The sequence below is a fragment of the Microtus pennsylvanicus genome, chromosome 20 (assembly GCF_037038515.1).
Source record: "Microtus pennsylvanicus isolate mMicPen1 chromosome 20, mMicPen1.hap1, whole genome shotgun sequence".
Lineage (NCBI taxonomy): Eukaryota > Metazoa > Chordata > Mammalia > Rodentia > Cricetidae > Microtus > Microtus pennsylvanicus.
In genome coordinates this window covers 3,953,216-3,969,962 of record NC_134598.1, presented here as the reverse complement: position 1 = coordinate 3,969,962, position 16,747 = coordinate 3,953,216, and the positions used below count along the sequence as shown (strand labels likewise).

The window sequence follows — 16,747 nt, the reverse complement described above, 5'->3', positions numbered from 1 at the left end:
ATAATAACAGGCTGTAGACAAACCTGTAGGGAATTTTCTTAATTAGTGATTGAAGGGGGAGGACCCAACCCATTGTAAGTGATGCCAACCCTGGGCTGGTAAGTTAGCTGAACCAGGCCTTTAATCCCAGCACTCAGGAGGTAAGAGCCAGCAGATGGAGTGAGCTTGGTCTACAGAGTGAGTTCCAGGACAGGCGCAAAAGCTACACAGAGAAACCCTGTCTCAGAAAGAAAGAGAGAGAGAGAGAGAGAGAGAGAGAGAGAGAGGGAGGGAGGGAGGGAGGGAGGGAGGGAGGGAGGGAGAGAGAGAGAGAGAGAGAGAGAGAGAGAGAAAGGAAAGGAAAGGAAAGGAAAGAAAAGAAAAGAAAAGAAAAGAAAAGAAAAGAAAAGAAAAGAAAAGAAAAGAAAGATAGCAGGCTGAGCAAACCAGAGGAAGAAAGCCAGGAAGCAGCTCCTCTCCATGGCCTCTGCATCAGCTCCTGCCTCCAGGTTCCTGCCCTGTTTGAGTTTCTGTCTTGACTTCCTTTAGTGATGAATAGTGATGTGGAAATGTAAGAATAAACCCTTCCCCCCACTCTGCCCAACTTGTGTTTGGTCACGGTGTTTTGTCACAGCAATTGAAACCCTAAGACACCATTGACAAACAGGATGGTGGGTGATGTCTCAATGCAGTTAGAAGAGTGCAGGGGCCTCATGAGAAGCATCCAGAAGCTCAGTCTGATAGTGATAACGACTATGTAATATTTTAATAGCTAGATATTTTTAAATAAACCTTGACTTACATTTAGCCAGTCTTTTTGTAATTGCTAATCTTAGAGCTCTAAACATGAATATCATATACTTTATCTTTATGTCTTGATGTCCTTCTGTATATGTGTTGCTCTTATTGGTTAATGAGTAAAGCTGCTTTGGCCTATGGCAGGGCAGGATATAGCCAGGATGGAAGAGATATAGAATGTAGCTGCCAGAAGAGAAGGACCCAGAACCTTTCCAGTAAACCACAGGTTAATAGAAATGGGATAATTCAAGACGTAAGAACTAGCTAGAATATACCCAAGTCATGGGCCAAACAGTGTTGTAATTAATATAGTTTCCATGTGATTATTCCAGTCTGGGTGGCCGGGATAGGAATGAGCAGTCTCTGCTTACAATGTCTCGTTCTCTATATACCTTAAATAACTTATTCGGCTCTTTATAACTTGAAAAAGTTTTTAGTTTTTTCATTCTCTAACTATGTATTATTCTAATCTTTATTTACAAATCTTCGCTTACTAAAATGATTTTTATTTTTTATCTTTATATTTTTGATGCCATGAGACAGAATAGTCATACAGGTAGAGCTTCCCCTTTCTATTTTTTAAAATAAAATTTTAAATTTTTAAAATAAAAATTTTTTATTGTGAAGGAGTATTAGCATTTAACATTAATATTTAATGTATTTTGTGATTGTTTTAGGCCACCACAGCTGAAGGTAGAAAGATAGTAGCTATTTAATATTGAAACAGGTCAGAAGTCCTGTATTTCATCTTAAAAACCCCTTTGCTTATTTGTTTGTATTTATAGAGGCCAAAAATATCTTTAAATTCCTTTAAGAGTGTGGTGTGTGTATATATGTATGTGTGTATATATGTGCATGTGTGTATGTATGTGAGTGTATGTATGTGTTTGTGTACACGTGTGTATGTATATGTGTATGTATGTGTGTGTGTGTGTAGCATATTGAAAGGCATAGACGTTATCTCTATCTAAAGGGAGGAACGATCATCTCTTTAGGCAGTGAAGCTTAACGGAGCCGATTTAACAGCTCTCTTGGGACAGCTGCTGTAATTGTTGGGGTTGAAATCTGTCAGTCTTAAGGAATTAACCTTTTCTGTATGTGTGCTAGTGTTACATGTCATGGAAACTGTATCAAAATTAAAACAAAACAAAGCATTGAAATCATAACATAAAACATCTTTTTAGCTGAAGAAAGTTGAGAGGCTGACAGGAGAAGAGAGGAAGTAAATAAAACAGAGAACCCCTTTAAGTTCCTTTAAGGAATGTCACTGGCTTAATTTTAGCTTTTGCCTTTTGTATTTGCATGTTAGGCTGTTTTGATCCCCTTGTTTCTGTCACACAAGCAGAGGGTCCATCTGTCCCAGGATGCAGATAAGGACATACTGAGTCTCCTATGGGAGAGTCAAATCCCATATTCCTGAGCCAGCTTTTTGGCTTAACCAGCAGAGGACAATTTGGCAGCAATGGCTGCTCTGTTTGACCTGAGAGGGGGCTTGCTCTCCTATTAGCATGTAGGAGACAATTTAGGAATTAGGCGTAGAAGTTTAAGCTTGTAAAACCTGATGTATGGAAGTGATGGGCAGGAGTGAAAATAGAAGAGACTTGAAGAGACTTTGATCTCTTGTCATCAGGACGCCTTCTGGATCCAGTGCCTTCCAGTCACTCTGCCCGCTGCTGCTGCTGCTCCGGCCATCTCTAAGACCACACACACATACACGCAGACACACGCGCGCACACACATGCGAGCGCGCGCGCACATACCTCATTAGGGCTAGCACGTGCACACACACGCACACACACACGCACACACACACGCACACACGCGCACACATGCGCACACACACACGCGAGCGCGCGCACACACGCACACACATGCGCACACACACATACACACGTGCACACACACACCTCATTAGGTTTAGCGCAGCTGTCAGCAGAGCTTCACAGCCACTGCTCTCTGACTGTGTTCTGTCTCTTACTCCATTTATCTATAAAATCTCCTGTAGTAGTGGGGCATTTAGCTCTGCTAAATGGGCAGAAGCCATTGTTGGTGATTTTACATCTGTACCATTAGACATTTTCCTCATTCTTTGAAGCATCATGAAGTGAAAGCAGTTTAAGAACTGTCCTCAGCCCCCCACCCCCACCCCTGAGTCTGCTTTGGCATAGACTGACCAAATGCACAGGGCTGTTGAATCACAGTTGAATCAACTTTATGTTGTGGACCTAAACAATCTCTCAATAGCTTCACAAGTGCAAACCCACCAATAGGAAACCACTTGGCCCTAGTAGGCGATATATATTTTTGTCTCTAAACACTTATCTATACCTCTCCATGCTTTTAAATTTATAGAACCGTTCTTAGAACCAGATGTTAGGGGAGATTTTCCTAATGAAAGCAAGCAATTTTTCTATGCATTCCAGCAATACACTAGAACTAGAACACGGAAGCAAACAAAACATCCAGGGGGAAAGATGTGTTCTTTAGAATCTAGCTGCCCCAATCATCCTGAGCGGTGTAACCCAGAAAGACGAGCATGGCATCTACTCACTCGTAAGTGGGTATCAGCTGTAGGTAAAGGTTAACAACCCACAGACCCAGAGAGACTAGGTATCAAGGAGGACCCGAGAGGGGACGCATGGATCTATCTACCTGGGAACGAGAACTAGAGGAGCTCTCCTGGTTCTACTGGGGGTGGGTGGGCATGGGAACTTGAGGGATCAGGTTGGGGGTGGGCAGAGGAAGACAGTATTGAGAGAGATTATAGGAGGAGGAGCATTTTTTGGTTCCTGGCCACCCAGCTAGCTTAGACCCGAAATATATTCATTAACTCACTGCTTGGCCTATTAGCTCTAGCTTCTTATTGGCTAACTCTTACATTAATTTAACCCATTTCTATTAATCTGTGTATCACCACGTGGCTTACCAGGTAAAGTTCCCAGAATCTGTCTCTCTGACTCCTCCCTCTTTCTCCCAGCATACAGCTTATCTTTCTCCGCCTAGTTCTGTTCTTCCCTGCCATAGACTCAAAGCAGTTCTTTATTCATTAACCAATAAAAGCAACACATAGACAGAAGGACCTCCCACACCAAGAGATGACTAGAAAGGGGGGCTTTAGGGAGTCAGGTAGAAGCCCAATACAAGGGAGTTTCCGTAAGTCTAGAAGGATGACTGCAGGCAGCAATGGCTGCCATCCCCTGTGACTGGGTTGGTGACTACCCTGGTTGTCATCATCAGAGAGTCTATCCAGTGACTGAGAGAGGCAGATTCAGAGATCCATGGCCAAACATGGGAGGCTGCTACTTTTAGAGAAATTACAGAGGAGGGGTGGATTGGGGAGTTGGGGTGGGGTAGTAGGAGAAGAGGAGGGAGGAGAGGCTGCAGTCAGGATATAAAATAAATGTAAAAAAAATAATAATCCAGTTGCCCCATGTTTTACTGCCGAATCGTCTTTGCCTCTTCCTTCAGGTGGCCCTCCTGACTGATTTTTCTCATTTCATCTGTATATTACAACCATCCTTACTCTTTCTCCAGATGCCAGTTCAACCCAGGCCAGTGACAGGGCCCTAAGGAGGAAGGTCCAGAGGATCAGAGATAAAGATGACAAAATGGGCAAGCTTGGGAGGTCTTGCACAAGCTGCACACCTTAGGGCAGCTGGGCTGACTGAGAAGTACAGCATCTTTTATACTACTTCCAAGGAAGAAGTGGGGCAAGGTCGGAAGAAACTCTCCTGGCAGGTGGTCAATGGGAGGCATCTCAGGAACCTTACAATGGAGCACACAGGGGCCTTGGGACCATAGCCCCCTCTAGAGAGAAGGATTCTTACTATCAGAAGCCTCAGCTCCTCAAGACCCAGGCCCCAGGCCAATATTGACTCTGCCAAGCATTTTCCAGATTTGATAGAAAAAGCTGTTTCTTCCCTGTACATCAGGGCCTCGGGGAGAGCTGTGGAGTAGCCTGGGTCTGAACAGGAAGGGATATGAAAGAAAGTCCTAGACAGTTCCTCGGTTTTGGGCTGAGTAACTGGACACAAGGCAGGGTCATTTCTCAAGACAGGGTTGGGAAAATTGGATAGAACAGGTTTGGAGAGGGAAAGTTTAAGAACTAACATTTTTGGATAAATGTTATCCAAAAATGTGTAGCACCATGCACACATCCAGGTCAAACTGGGCGATGTGTGAGTCAGGGGCACAGCAAAGCCAAAAGTAGAATATGTGCATGTAAGTGCCCTGGCTTCAGTAACCATCTAGAGGGGAAGCACTGAAGGCATCACTCCCTAGCCAGGAAGCCAGGGAACTGGGCACTACTAGGCTTGGTATGTCTCAGAAGACAAAAGGGGTCGTGCTTAAAGATCAGGTAGGAAAAACTGAGCCCAGGACCGAGGAGATACCCAGAGGCAGACAGATGTGTGGCCGTAGAGGTCTCCAGCAACTGTCACTGGAGCAGTTGGACAGCACTAGAAAGAGAGTGAGGGGCTGAGAGAGTGGTCAGCTCATCCTCCACCAATCAGGGTGATTCCCAGTGCTGTGCTAAACCTGAAGTGCGTGACGTCCTTAGAAGTTTGTCGTTTTTTTTTTTTCAAAACAGAATGGCACACAGAACAGATACTCAACAACAAAAAGATGCCATAAAAGCTTCATTGCCACCCACACAGCTCATAAACTGTGACGAGCCATGAAAGAACGCCTGAAAGACCAGCATTAATAATTTTATGGGGCAGCTCTCCAAGACATCCTGAAAGAATAACTAATAAAAGCAATTGTAAAAGGCCGAACAAAAATAGAAAAACTGGCTGGGAATAAATCATGCCTGGTCAACATGTATGTTGCAATGCTAAGGAAACAACCATAAACAGAGGGTGATGATGTCTGTGGTTACCAAATTCCAAATATAACAAATCCCATAACTTCCAAAACACTTGTCTAGAATCGCGGCCCACTTTTATGTGACTTGTCCACAAGTTGCTACTGAACTTGTGTTCCATCTCATTCAACAAATATTTTTAGTGAGCAGATAGGAAGAGCCGTGCTTGCTGCTGAAGGAGACAGAAATGAGTCACAAGCAGCCTGGGCCTTCCGAAGCTAGCAAGAAGTCATTCTGCCACCAGGCAAGTTACCACAGTAATAAAGACAGGGACTCCACTTGTCTGGGTTAATGTGACCCACACATGGAGGTAAAGGCAGTTGCTGTTAGGGGTGTATGAATAGATTCAAAGGGAAAGGAATGAGCATATTGGGCACACAGCTAAATAAATAAGTTAGTAAACAAACATTTTAGAATATGGTGGGATAAATAGGAAACTGTAAACAAAGGGTCATTGGATGAATTCTGTCCAAAAAAGATTATTGAAAAATTTTGGCTTAAAGACTTGTTAAATAGACTCTCAACAGGTAGGAGATGAAAACATACACTGGGAACAGAAATGAGAGGAAAGTACTTGGGAAGGTGTTCAACCATGAGAAAAGTCCTTGGGTTCTTGAACAAAAACATCTATGAACAGGGACATCCTTTTCATCCATACTGTCTTGAGTTCATTTCCTACCACTGAACCAAGTATTTTATAGACACAGTATATATGCCAGCTGGGTGGTGGAACAGCGAGGGGGGAAGGGAAGGGGAGGGGAGTAGAAGTCTCTATTTTCTTCCTCTTTTGACCGACATTGTCTTCTTCAGAAAGAGCAGTTGGGGTTAAGTCACCCGGATATTTTGTACAAGGGTTCTTGCTAGGTAGCCCCAGCAAGATTCTTGCTGTACATCCGGCTATGACAAGGGCAGTAACAAGCCCCATGTTCTGTAAACACAGAGGAAGCGTCCCTGGTTTACCACAGACGCTTCCCTCCCTTCCCACTTTGGTCTGTTGGTTGGTTGGTTTGGCCATGTGGGGTGTCCAATTCGAGGCCCCGGTGTATGCTGGCAAGTGCTTCACCGCCAAGCCACACCCCTGACCTCCCAGTGTACTTTCATGGGAAAACAGAGGCGGGCACCAAGGACACCTGAATAGTAACGGACCAGGTGGTAGCTCCTTGGAACACTTTCCTGTGAAATTCAGAGAAAGCCGAGACTCGGGGAGACATGAAAAGATTATGAGCAGGAAACGGAGGAAGACCATGTGTCTCCTGCCTTTGACTGAAACTCTGCCTTAGAAATGTCCCCACATGTGTGGGAAGGATGGGAAGGGTAGGCCAAGGGGCTACACCAATCACATGGTACTCAGGGCCTCGGACCAGAAAGAACTTGTGCTTGTTTGAATGCTCCACTGAAATCACCTCAAAATCTTTAATAATTTCATTTTGCCTCACACACTGTAGAGGCAGAAGCTAGCAAGCTCAGGCCTCACCTGGGACCTGCACCCTTTTCCTCCCAAGTGTGTCCAATGTTAGGACAAAGGGATGTGGAGCTGACCCGCGTGGTCTGAGGGAGGAGCAGGAAGCATTCCAACTAGATTTCTAACCTCTGGGAAACATCACAGGTCAACGATAGAACACTTGCCTAGCATTCGTAAGGCCCTAGGCTCAAACAACCAAACAAGAACATCAATGAAAAATGTGGGGTGCTAAAGAGATGGCTCAGTGGTTAAGAGCACTGACTATCCTTCCAGAGGCCCCAGGTTCAATTCCCAGCACCCACATGGCAGCTCACAACTGTCTGTAACTCCAGTTTCAGGAGATCTGAAACCCTCACACCAATGTCCAGAAAATAAAATTAAATTAATTATGTTTTTAAAAAATATGATATAAGGCCAGACGTGTTGTGGTACATACCTGTAATCCCAGCACACCTGAGGCAGAAGCAGGAGAAACCTGAATTTGAGGCCAGAACGGGCCATAGAGTAGTTTCCAAGCTGTTTTGAACTACATAGTGAAACTTAAAAAAAAAAAAATCGTGTTTATCTGACTAATCTGATTATCTGTCAGGCATATTTTCAAAATATGACAACCTGTGATCCCAAAGCAGTCAAGTAACATGGACGGCTCCTGACTACACTGTCTGGTGTTCACTGGGCTAGAAAGACCTTTTGGCCCTCGGAGCCCCCTCAACACCACACCCTGGAGGCATGCACACTCGATGGGGCAGAGATGAAGCACCAGTTCCACAGAGTCCACCATGGCCCACTGTCTCCTCTCCCCTCCCAGGGCTCCTGCAGAGCCTTCACCGCCACACACCCAACACGGAAGTATCCGTTCTGTTTCCACCCTTCTCCCTGCTGGACACCAGCGCCCTTTCCGCTCCAGCCCACACGTCCTCGCCCAGCACTGCTTTGCCTGCCTGGACTCCGGCCGTATCCAGGTCTCCATCTCTACTCCCCACTATGGACACAAGCTCCATGATAAGAACCACGAGGCTCCGACCTCCTGGGTTTGCACACACAGATCCTTTCTGAGATCTGGGAACGCCCTGCTTGCCTGGTCTCAGATCTCAGTGTGACTGTCATTGCCTCTGGACTCTGTATTGTTAGTCCTTACTATTGTGCCACCATGAACCAAATATCTGACAGCAACAACCCAGTGTGGGTAAGGTTTATATCGGCTTACATTTTCAGAGGATGTACACCCATCATAGCAGAAAGATTCGGCGGAGCGGCTCAGTCCGTGGCAGCAGGAGCATGGTGATACAAGGGCCAGAGTAGAGAACAAAGAGCCTTGTGCACACAGATAAATAAGCACTGGAAACGCCAGGAAAGTTTAACACACGGCTCACCTCTTCCGCGGAATGAGATGCGAAGCCGCTCTCTTCCTGAACCGCTGGGAATGAGGTCGGTTTACAACCTGGAGATCCTTTTGCTGTCTACTGAGACAGGTTCTGCCCTTATCTCCCAGAATTTGTTTTTACTCATTCACGACCTTTTTTCCCTAAATTATTAAGCATTGTTTTTAAACTATAAACCCACTCTTATGAGTGAGGTCACTTGTACTTTACAACAGCCTAAGTGACTTCTATGTTATCTTAGGGGCAGGTCAATCCCGGCACCCTCTGGGTACTGTCTCTGAGTCAACTGTACCCATTCTTGCATAAGAAGCCAAATGTACTTTATAAGGAATCTCAACGTAAACATGTCTTAAATTGTACATTTGGGGCTAAGTTAACTGTTATCTGAATACTTTTTTCCAAAATTATGCTGTGTTTAAATATGACAAAGCAACATGATCTGGGACCGGCTCAGATGTCCTGGTCCAGCGCTGGTTACAACAAAATCGGGCTGAGCCCAGGTTCATTCTTCCCCTGCCTGCTATGAATTCTGCAGGGAACCACCACAGAGCAGGAGGTAAGAGAACAGCAGGAGTCAGGGGACAAAGCATCCCTGCCTCTGAAAGGCTCCTTGGGTTCCCCAAAATTACATGCCCACCTAGGGAGCAGGTGCTTAAAACACAGGTAGACCATTATAGATTCAAACTAAGAACATCTTTCCTTGAGGTGCTATTCCTCCCCCTACTCAAACACAGACAAAGCCACTGTGTTCTGGCCACATGACCCAGAGGGTGTTACCTACCGGATCCCCGCTAACCCCCTGTGTAGGTTAATAATGGAAACCTTCTGCCCTTGTTCTCCCTCAATTCCCCAAACCTGGCAGCAGAAAGAAGAAGCAATTCTACTCTTGGAGACCTGCCATTGTTGAGCGACTTCCCTTTATTGTATCACAATATTCCTGGAAGAAACACATTCTAGCACCCAAAGAAACTGCAAGGCTATTGCTTCTTTGTCTGCTACCAGAGTCTAATGGTCGGTCTGGCGAGTAATTGCCAAAGAAAGCTGGGAATGAAGTAAAGTCAACGAGAAACCTGAGCCACAGGGATGAGCTAGGACTCTCCACAATGGGCCAGAAATCATGTTGGCACCTCTCCCTCTCCACCCTCCACCTGAGTGCAGCTTCCGGGAGCTACAGACCACTCTGTCAAGAGCAAGCACACCTTAGCCCAGGGTCCCAGATGCTGAAGGAAGTTTGGTAGGATCTGCAGGGGCTGCCATCCCACACTAACCAGGTAAGGCAACAAAGAACTGTCAATGGCCTATTCGCCACAGCCCGAGAGCCCTGCACTGGCCTTCTGGGAATAAAAAGAGTTGAGACTGCGATACCACCTCCAAAACCATGGGCACAGTGTCTTGTGAAGCAAATATCACAGAACTCTATAGGAAAGGGGATTCTGGACTCCCACCCCCACCCCGCCCCGTCACCCAAAACGACTCAGTAGAAACTAGTTCACTCCCTTTTCTAGTCTGGTCTGCCTGTCATTTTTGAGACATAGTCTCACTATGTGGCCCTAGATAGTTTAGAATGTGCTAGTGAGACCAGACCGGCCTTGAACTCACAGAGATCCACCTGCCTTTGCCTTCTTCTCCAGCTTCCTTTCCTAGTTTCTTTACTATTACAAATTAAAACAAGATTCCCTCTCCCTGACATCCAATTTTATACCATTAATAGATAATGTGTAATACATAATACATTAATCTCCTCAATAACTAAATCAATGACCAGCTGCTTCCCATAATTCTGAAGGTGACAGGTTTGGAACTACGTCAGTTTTTCTTATGTTTGGTTTTTCTGGGACCACCCATGAAACCAGAGTTGCAGTTTGGTTCAACTGAATAGCCTGAACCAAAGAAGTCCCTGGCGTCCTCCAGAACTGGGATTCATCAAAGAGCGTTGAACTGAGAATCTGAAGTGTTGGCATCGGAGGGAAGTAAGAGAAAGTGACAGACACCGATTTCTTTTTTCCTACATACAAGACAATCATTCAACTTCTGGAACACACGCCTCAGTTTCTTTTTGAAGCACCATCTCTTCCTCCAATTTTGGTCCTTTTGGTTTGAAAGTAGCTATCTCCCTTCTGGTTCAGAAGTTAACAAGTCCCAAGTCAGTGAGTTCACTGACCATAGTTGTGGGGTGGGCATGAATTCAGGGTCCTCCACAGCCCCTCCTCATCCAGTGAGTCCATGGTACCCATGGCCACAGTGGTGGGGTAGGCATGGGTACAGAGTCCTTGGCAGCCCCATCTGAGCTGGTGAGGCTCACTCTGGAACTTTGATTTGAGGAAAGTGAGCACTCCCAGTGCTGAGCCTCAGAGGTCAGCCCAGCTGGGAGTGGAGCCGACATGAGCCCAGCGGGTCAGTTATTCCAGGGTCAAGAAGAGGTGCTATCTGAAAAAGACATGGGCAGGAGGGAGAAACGGAAACCAAGCCGACACACCTAGTGTTCTCTATGCAAGCAGAATCGTTCCTTTTGTGATTCCAACCACAAACAATTCTCTAGATAGTTGGAATGTGGGGTGGTTCCGCTAACAGGTAGCTCTCAAGAGAGTTGGGTGTGGGGTGGACTCCGCCAACAAACAGTTCTCAATACAGTTGGGGTGTGGGGCTCTCTGCAAACATCCCCAGGACAATGGTTCCTGCTATAATCTTTGGGGAAATGGCTCCTGACATTCTCCAGCACCTTAGCTTTTCAGTTCTTTACTATCCCACTTTTCAAATGACCTCTTACTTCCTCTCCGGTCCTGTGACTCACTGCAGTGACATTTAGATATCATCTTCCTTCAGAACTGTTCATCTTCAATGTCTCTGTGCTTTCTACTCAGGTTTGATTTTATATAAAAATGCCCCTCTTTTCAATTAAAAGAAGTAAGGGAAGAAAGTTGTTCAAAAAAACATCATTTAAAACAAAAAGGCAATGAGGTGGCTCAGCTGATGGAGGCACTGCCAAGCCCGGTGTTGACCTCAGTTCAATCCTAGGCTCTCTGTGGTGGAAAAATGACAAAGATTCCTTGCCAGTTGCCTGGCCTTTGGTCTCCACTGGCATTACGATGTGTACACACACACACACACACACACACCCATTAACACATAAATGGTTTTGGTTTCTTTTTAAAGAAAGGAAAGTTCAAACACTGCGGCTCAGGGATTACCAGTCAGCCTGTTTGAAAAGTGTCCAGAATTTTGCCAGGAATGGGTTTTATCTGTTGTACCTCCAAAGTTCCTACTTTTTATCTTTTTCATCTGCCTTTTTTTGTTTCACTAAATGATCTGTTTTCCCAAGGAAATAAGCCATAACTATATTCTCACTACTATGACTGAAAAACAGTTTATCAACTGGTCATGATATTCTTCATCGGACGGTAAGTAAGATGTCTCAACTCCAGTACTAGTGATACTTCTGCCTGGATCTTTGCTGAGGCGGGCAGTGCGATACACCATAGAGCAGAGGTTCTCAGTCTGTGGGTCATGACCTTCTTTGGGGTCAAATGCCTTTTCACAGTTGCCTAAGACCATTGGAAAACACAGATATTTGCATTATGATTAATAACAATGGCAAAATTACAATTATGAAGTAGCAACAAAAATAATTATCTGATTAGGTGTCAGCACAACATGAGGAAGTGTACTAAAGGGTCGCAGTGTTGGTAAGGTTGAGAATCACTGCTGTAGTCTTGACAGCAAGCCCTCCAGGAGCACCCATTGCCTCAGGGCCAGATGGCAGGAACACTTTCCCCAAGTCCTCCAGGCATTGCCAAGGGTCTCTTTGGGAAATACTGCCCCAGAGAGAATCACCCTGGGAGACAGCTTGCTTATGTCAGACAGTTATTATTTACTTTGTCAGGATTTGAAAACAACACTGATTTTGAAACTCTAACCTTCACAGTAAACACAACACATTTTTAAATTACCTTTAAAGAAGAAACTGCGGGCTGGAAACGAAACATTCTTGTCTTTTCACAGGCAGCCCTCCAAGCAAGGGTGACTGTTTAAAAGGCAATTGAAAGAACATAAATACCTTCTCCTGGCTTTGCCAGCCTTTTCAAACTCATGCCTAGCAATTAGCAAAACAAAACACTACCTTTCCCTTTAAATGTGTAACTCTTTGATTGCTGGCCAGGTTGGTAGTACTTGCTATGTTTATTGGCTATTTAGAGGGCTGCTTTAGGGCCGGCCTAGTATTGTTCTTGCCCATTCTTGATTTCGTAAGAGCTGGTAATTCTGTCTTCTGGCATGTCAACCAGCCTTTGCTGCTATGACAAAACCTGAGAAAAACAACTTACAAGGAAGAAAGATTTATTTGGGTTCAACGTTTCAGAGGTTTCAGTGCATACCCTCTTGGCTGTTGTGAGGCAGGTCACAGGGGGAGCATGGAATAAACCACTCAGCTCTTTAGAAGCAGGAAGCAGAGTGAGCAGAAAAGGCTAGAAACAAGGCATGTCCTCGAAAGGCTTGCCCCCAGTGACCCGCTTCCTCCAGCCAGGCCCTGTCCGTTTTCATCATCTTGAAATAATGCCATCAATTCTGCACACACCAGTGGATCGATCAGCTGATGAAGTCAGCCTTCACGATCCAAACATAATCCAGCCTTCAACACACAGTTCCAATGCAAACCATAACATCCAGTTTGGTTTTTGTTTGTTTGTTTTTGGTAAGCTTTATGCCCGGTTTACCCATACAGAAACCATGTGGTTTTTGTATTGCCATCGGTCCTTAGACCATGGTTTTCCTTTAATCATTTTAAGAAAAGGAAGATCACCTCCAAAACCATAAACTTGAGGGGTTTTTCTCTATTAGCTTAAACTTTTATTCTTGCCCAGCTTTTAAATTCTCACACTGAACCTTCTCTTTTTCTTTCCCTCCCTCTCCTCCTCTAGAACAGAGTATCCCAAACCTGATAGCAGGACAGTTCTCTGAAATGGGACGAGAGAGCCGGAATTTTCAGTATGTTCTAGGTGACATCGATGTCTTTAGACCACACTTGGGGACTAAGTGCTAAATCTTCCGGACTCCAGGCCTCTGATCCCCACCCTCTGGTTCTTCTTATCTAGTGTGAACTTCCAGGGCAGTGGTTGCAACTTTTCCTCACCCCTTCCTTCATTTTCCTGGAATCAGGAGAGCAGTCCACATCAGTGCTGATGAAGCCACCACCTTCCAAGTCTCCAGCCACAGAGCCCTTACAGAGCGGTCTCAGCCTTCCCGACGCTGCCACCCTTTAATACAGTTCCTCACGTTGTGCTGAGCCCCAGCTGTAAAATTTTTGTTGCTACTTCGTTACCGTAACTTTGCTACTGTTACGAATCGTTGTGTAAATAACTGATAGCCACCTATCTGATATGCAACCCCATGGGGCCCTGACCCCGTGTTGAGAATCACTGCTTTAAAACCGTTTGTTCTTTTGTTCTGTTTGTGCACCGGAGGCCTGCAAGGAGGAACTCGGTGCCGCCAAGGAGGTCAGAGGACACCTGTGGAGGTCAGAGGACAAGTTTCTGGAGTCTGGACTCTCCTACCTTTACACGGGTTTTGAGACTCAAAGTCCAGTGTCCAGTTTTGTAACTCAAGCAGTCTTTACCCTTTGAGCCATCTCTCCCACTCTCAAGGGCCCTTTTGTGCTCCGGGAAGGAAATTTCACCTCATCACTTTGGGATGGGCCCTCTCGTCACTATTTTAAAAATCTGTTCACGAGTGCTATAACAAATCAGTAGCTTTTGAAGTTTGTTTTCAACAGACCCTTGCAGGCGTCGGTATTTCTCTAACAGGGTTCTGCAAATGCACCGGACAGCGGGACAGTGTATGTGGGGTATGTATCAGAACACGATAGCTCACGAACCATCATCCGAGACGATCTTTGTTCAGCGGCGTGGTCTGTGTCACGATCCACATCTCATCAGTTATGATTTGTGTTCTGAGCAGCTTTTTAGGAAGAAGCGCCAGAACTGCCCTGAGAAATCCGAGTGCCGACAGCGGCTCCGCTTTTGTCCTGCGAGTTTGTCACAAACTTTACCCTGATTTAGTCAGATCTCATCTACTATCTACTTTTGTTGGACACGTTCCCGTACCTCACAGCTTGGTACTTGAAGCGCGCGCGCGCGCACACACACACACACACACACACACACACACACACACACACACACACACACACACACACTCCATCCCCACCCCCGGCTTCCCCAGTTGCAGCACAGAGCTGGAAGCCTGGCCCTCCTTGGACTCCAGGTGACCGGCACCGCCCACCGCCCACCGCCCACCGTGGAAACCGTGTCCAGCGCGACCGGCACAGTGGAGGCCGTGGGCGGCTTCTGTGCAGCGTCTCGGGGCCGCGTTGGCCCGGGACAGGCCACACGTCCAACCCAAGCGCCGACGGGTCGCGCTCCACCTCCCACCCGCTTCTCTCAACCCCGCGGGGCTCGCAGTCCCTGGAGCGAGGATGGAGACCCGCCCCAAGGGGAGGGCAAGGCGCAGCGTGGGCGTGTCTGTGGGCGTGTCGTCCCGGGGAACGCCCCTCTGGCCGGGCTATAATTTCCCCAAGCTCCCGGCGGCACCCGGCGGGCGGAGACGCGCGCCTGGCAGTGGTGAGACCGGGCACACGGAAGGGTGCTGCTGCCGGGACCCGGGCGGGCTGCGGGGTCCCAGGGGCCACCTTCACCTCGTATCTCGGAAGAAGGAGCGTGAAGCTCAGGTGTTCCCCGAGGGCCTGGAGGAAAGGTGCCCGCGCTTCCCTGGGGGATCCTCAGCAGCTCTTTTCTTCTCTTCCCCATCTCTAGGACATGGACCTCGCGGTCCTGTGGCTGGGGCTTCTTCTGCCGGTCATGACCGCCCTGGATTTCCGATACCACCACCAGGAAGAGATGGAGGCGTTCCTAAAGAGCGTTGCCCAGAACTACAGTTCGATCACGCACTTGCACAGCATCGGGAAATCTGTGAAAGGTAGGTCGCCTCCAGCGCACGTCCCCAACACTCAGCTCCCGTTCAAAAGTTCACTGAATGGCAGCCTCTGGTCTCCTGTCTGTGGCGCTCCCGGGACGCGCTCCACGCAGGAAAAGCATACCTTGTCCCGGTCGTTGGTTTTGTGCTCTGTTTGTTGTTTTGTCCAATTTTGTTGTAAGCAGTAAGAGGAGACATTGTTTATCTGAGAGGTGTATTAACAACTTCTTAAGAAGTCACTTTGATCTAACTCAGTTCCCTTTTCCTTGGCTTCCTTACACGCTGATTGGAACTGTTAACTACTGTTTCCTCGGGTTGCCTTTAAACCAGACATTGCCATAGTTTTGCGGAGTTCTATGCATGTATATTTTAACTCTGTGGCTTAAAGTTATAAGAAAATGAGGTTCTATGACCGAAGGTGTCCACTTAAGGGACACATCTGCTAAGTGACAATGAATGATATTCTTGGAATTCTCATGTTTATCACTTATTTTGCCTTAATTTAGAAACTCTATATTCTCAGTGGAGGAAGCAGATGTGATTCATAGAAATTTTTTTAATTTTAAAACAAAAATTTTAATTTTTGTTTAAGACACCTAGATGGTGCTTGTGAAAGATGGCTGGGACTTTCTGAATGTGACATGAATCAGCCACTCTGATCTACGCAGAGAAATCCTGTCTTGAAAAACCAAAACATAAAAAGAAGGAAGAAAGGAAGGGAGGCAGGGAGGGAAGGAGAGAGGATGGGAGGGAGGGAAGAAGGAAAAGAAACTTTTCCTGGACATTTTGCCCTCTGCTGTGGGAGAGTGTCCTCAGCAAGCAGGATTTACTCTAGATTTACTTTCTTCTGTGGTCAGTATAGACAACCTCATCCAGAAGAGAGCAATGAGAAACTGGCCAAATGCATCTTGGATTTTGTAAATATCCATCACATTTCCCTTGCTGCAATTACAAATTCAACTTTTTTCCTATTTCACACTGTTTCGTTATTTATCTTTGGTAAATATGATTTGAATTCTCTTGATTTTAGACTCAGTTATGTATATTTTCTTAGTCATTTGCTTCCTTGGGACAATGGGATACTTTCTGGTTATTTCTGTTATACATGATATAAAGCTATTGATACATAGCTCACATGCTTCTTAATAGAACTGAGGTTTTATTAAGATTATTTAATTTTATTCTATGTGTTTGGCTTGCATGTTTCACTCCATGCAAGTGCCCACACATTCCAAAGAGAGCATCCGATCCCCTGGAACTGGAGTTCTAACTGTAGTGAACCTCCACGTGGGTGCTGGG

At 46.0% G+C, this 16,747-nt stretch overlaps 1 protein-coding gene across 2 annotated transcripts in view; it reads left to right on the top strand.

The window, feature by feature from the left end:
* Positions 1–15,072: 15,072 nt before the first annotated feature.
* Cpm (carboxypeptidase M) overlaps positions 15,073–16,747 on the top strand; it is a 52,410-nt gene continuing 50,735 nt past the window's right edge. Inside the window, exons 1-2 of one of the 2 annotated variants that reach the window (XM_075954216.1) lie at positions 15,073–15,096; positions 15,289–15,455. In XM_075954216.1, coding sequence (XP_075810331.1) covers positions 15,292–15,455 — 164 coding nt within the window. In that variant the 5' untranslated portion in view covers positions 15,073–15,096; positions 15,289–15,291. Of the gene's footprint in view, positions 15,097–15,120; positions 15,204–15,288; positions 15,456–16,747 lie in introns of those variants that run through there. The other variant, XM_075954217.1, reaches the window with a different exon arrangement.